The sequence below is a fragment of the Gekko japonicus genome, unplaced genomic scaffold (genome assembly GCF_001447785.1).
Source record: "Gekko japonicus isolate JY-2015 unplaced genomic scaffold, Gekko_japonicus_V1.1 scaffold3109, whole genome shotgun sequence".
NCBI lineage: Eukaryota > Metazoa > Chordata > Lepidosauria > Squamata > Gekkonidae > Gekko > Gekko japonicus.
In genome coordinates, this window is record NW_015174930.1 from 151,316 (window position 1) to 155,111 (window position 3,796).

At 45.3% G+C, this 3,796-nt stretch overlaps 1 protein-coding gene across 1 annotated transcript in view; it reads right to left on the minus strand.

The window, feature by feature from the left end:
- Window positions 1–816: 816 nt before the first annotated feature.
- The window catches only part of SLC13A3 (solute carrier family 13 (sodium-dependent dicarboxylate transporter), member 3), a gene marked incomplete at its 5' end in the record, with an annotated part of 31,982 nt that continues 29,002 nt past the window's right edge, over window positions 817–3,796 (minus strand). The window contains one exon of the mRNA XM_015425086.1: window positions 817–1,381. Coding sequence (XP_015280572.1) covers window positions 1,193–1,381 — 189 coding nt within the window. The remainder of the gene's footprint in view (window positions 1,382–3,796) is intronic.

Genomic DNA, 3,796 nt, shown 5'->3' on the forward strand with positions numbered 1-3,796 from the left:
AGGCACTAAACTAATTTTATCTCCTAGCAGTAACTACAAACATAGCTGCTCCACAATTCTCTCTCAAGGTTACCTCTCTTCCTACTAGCCCTTTTCTTGGCATACCTGCAAGACTTTGTGGGGGTAAGTCAGCGTGTAGGTATTCAAGTGCAGTTGCAAACATTGGTGCCTACTAAAGCAAAATACATTTAAAAGATGGACATGGGATTCTGGGAGAGGGAAATGTGTGTGGACAGGGCAAATGCACAAAATTAGTCCTGTGAAAGAAAGCACAAATATGAAGAGAAACAAGGCAAGAGCACTTAAGACACACACCTAAGACTCAGATCTGCTACCCATATTGTAGATGAAAAGAAAGGCCAGATGTTGCCTTGAAAGCCTTCAGTAATTTTGAGAAACAGTCTGAGAGGACACAGCCCGAACCCTTTGGCCACTAGGGGTGCATGAACCCAGTTTGCCCAAATTCAGATGTCACAACAAATTGTGGCTAGGTTAAGGACTTAAACCAGGAAGTGTTTCAGTCTTGGCTGTTTTTGTTGGAGGGGATGGAGGAAGGAGAAATGCATGGACACAAAAACAAGGCAAGCTCATTCTCATCACGAACAATCTCTGGTTTATAATTCCAAAGGGTTTGATTTCGTGAAGGCTTATTTGGGAATAATTTTTTTTTAAGGTGCCACTAGACTTGTTCATTTAAACTCTGGTCTGTTCCCAACATCAAAGTACAGTTTAGGTGCTCCTGTAATTTTTCAACCAAAGGAGCTGTCTGACAGCTGCACTTCCAAGTCGTTGCCCGTCAGTCTTAGTATAATGGCTGTTTTGTTCTGCTTCATGAGGCTGGTCTCTCATTTGTAAGGGGCCTGTGAGAACCCGAAAGGTACAAGGGAGGGAAAATATGCCTTATTTTTCTAATTATCACATTTCCATCTGCTGCATGTAGTTTCCCCCCCAGTTTACTGCCTTATCTCAGAAGGAACTTTGAGACCCTGAGCTCTCAGCCATCGGCTGGGGCAAGGCCAGTCCATCTGATTCACAAAGTCTGCTCTCCAGGCTTCTTGATTCTAAACAGTGGCAGATGCAGCTGGGTAGCCATCACCACAGACAAATGAGACAAAAGAGATCGTGTAGTCGATGTTGACTGATTTCAGTGCCCAAATCTGAAGGAGGTAGCTCCCTTTCAAGGTTGCTTTGTTCATGATTTACTCAGTGAGTTCAAAGTGATGTTCTGAACATCTTCCAAGAGGGAGGTGGTGGTATTTTCCAGATGTATCTTAGCCCAGTCGGGGAATGTGCCTAGTTGGAAGATGCTCTTGGCCCAAGTGTTGATAGCCAGGCTGAGAAGTAAAACCCCCATCAGATTCATAAGCAGACCAGTCTTTGCCTGTAATAGGAAAAACAAAACAAAGGAATGAATTGCTTCTGATTTACAGAGTATACAGAATTTAAGGGGAGGGGCCATGGCTCAGTGATAGGGTATCTGCTTCAAATGCTGAAGGTCCCAGGTTCCCTGTCATCTCCAGTTAAAAGGATCTGGCAGGGTGTGGTATGAAAGACCTCTGCCTGAGACCCAGGAGAGTCACTACCAGTCTGAATAGACAACACGGACATTGATAGAACAATGGCCTCATTCAGTATAAGCCAGTTTCATGTGTTCATGTGAATGGAGCCAAGTTAGGAGAAAAATGCCAAAACAGAGAAAGAGAGAAAGTATCAAGTTGTAAGAGGTGGCACATTTCCCTTTAACTTTTGCCCAATTGGCATTATTATTGTTGTTGTTGTTGTTATTGTTGTTATTATTTATACACCACCATCCCCCAGAGGGACAGTGTACATCATAGAAATAGAAAATAATAAATGATTAGAACAGACAAAACAGTATAATTCCTCCAGATAACCGATGGTGTACCTATAACTTTGCTACCTCCATAGGATGAATCCCATACTGGGATGGTAAAGCCAGGTGGAAGCCAAGGCAGGAACCGTTGCGCTCCTCAACTGTAGGCCTGGTGGGACATCTCTGTTTTACGTGCCCTGCAGAACTGAGCAAGTTCCCGCAGGGCATGGATGTTACTAGGTAGAGAGTTCTACCAGGTTGGGGCCAGGACCGAGTTTAGGTTGACTTGCAGGGCAATCTTAATCAGAGTTACAACCTTCTAAACCCAATGAAGTCAATGGGCTTAGCAGGGTATAACTCTGCTTGGGATTGCACTGCTTTTCAACCAAAGGATGATACAGGCCTGCCCTGCCCTGGATAGGCTAGGCAGGCATGATCTTGACAGATCTCAGAAGCTAAGAAGGGCTGATCTTGGCAAGTATTTGGATGGGAGACCCCCTAAGAATACCAGTGTTGGGAGGCGGAGGCAGGCTATCAAGGCGCTTCTCTGAACGTTCTCCATGCCCCAGTAGGAGTCTCCAGAGGTTGCCATGACTTCCAGGCACAGGGACACATACACACAAATGCAAAAATACCCCTCCCAGGCCTTTCTAAGAAGATGCAAGATATCCTGAGAATACTAAAGGTCACTTCTTAATCCATCTTGGTCCAATTTTACAGGAATCGGCTGGTCCCTGTGACAGTGTCAACTCATTTCATTGTAGGGTTGCCAGATCTGAATTGGGAAATACCTGGAGACTTTGGGGGTGGATCCGGGAGAGGGCGGGGTTTGGGGAGGGGAGGGGCCTCAGTATGGTACAATGCCATAGAGTCCACCTTCCAAAGCAGCCATTTTCTCCAGCGGAGCTGATCTCTTTCAGCTGAAGATCAGTTGTAAAAGCAGGAGATCCCCAGGCCCCACCTGGAGGCTGGGAACCCCAGTTCATTGGGTTCACAAACACACACACACATATAAAGGTAAAGGTAAAGGTTTCCCTTGCTTGAAAACCAGTTGAATCTGACTCTAGGGGGTGGTGCTCATCTCTGCTTCCAAGCCGAAGAGCCAGCGTTGTCCGAAGACATTTTCCATGGTCATGTGGCTGGCATGACTAAACACCAAGGTGCACAGAACACTATTACCTTCCCACCAAAGCGGTACCTATTTATCTACTTGCAATTTCTTGCTTTCAAACTGCTAGGCTGGCAGGAGCTGGGGCCAGAGACGGGAGCTCAGTCTGTCATGTGCCACTAGGGTCTCAAACTGCTCAGCTACCAACCTTCCAGTCTGCGGCTCAGTGTCTTAACCTCTGAGCCATTGTGGCCCCATACACACACACACACACACACATGTACACACACACACACAAATCCACCTTGTCTCCAATCCCAGATCAGTCTGCCAATTTATAAAAATTTACTCTTTGCCTTTCCTTAGTCGGTTCTAACTGCTTAGAATCTGCCTTCTTTGTGTGTGTTAAGTGCTGTCAAGTCACATCTGACTTACAGCCGCCATATGAATTAACGGCATCCAAAAAGTCCTGTCCTTCACAGCCTTGCTCAGGTCTTGCAAACTGAGGGTCATGGCTTCTTCCGTTGGGTCCATCCATCTCATGTCGGCTCTTCTCTCTTCCTGCTGCCTTCAGCTTTTCCTAGCATTACTGTCTTTTTCACTGAGTCTTATCTTCTCATAATGTGTCCAAAGTACAATGGCTTCATTTTTTGGCAGTTTAGCTTCTAGGGAGAGTTATGGCTTGATTTGATCTAGAACCCATTGATTTGTGTTCTGGGAAGTCCATGGTATCCATAAAACTCTTCTCCACCACCACATTTCAAATGACTTAACTTTCTTCCTGTTAGCATTCTTCACTGTCCAATGTAAGTACAGTATCTCATATATATATCTCAGTATCTCATATATATATA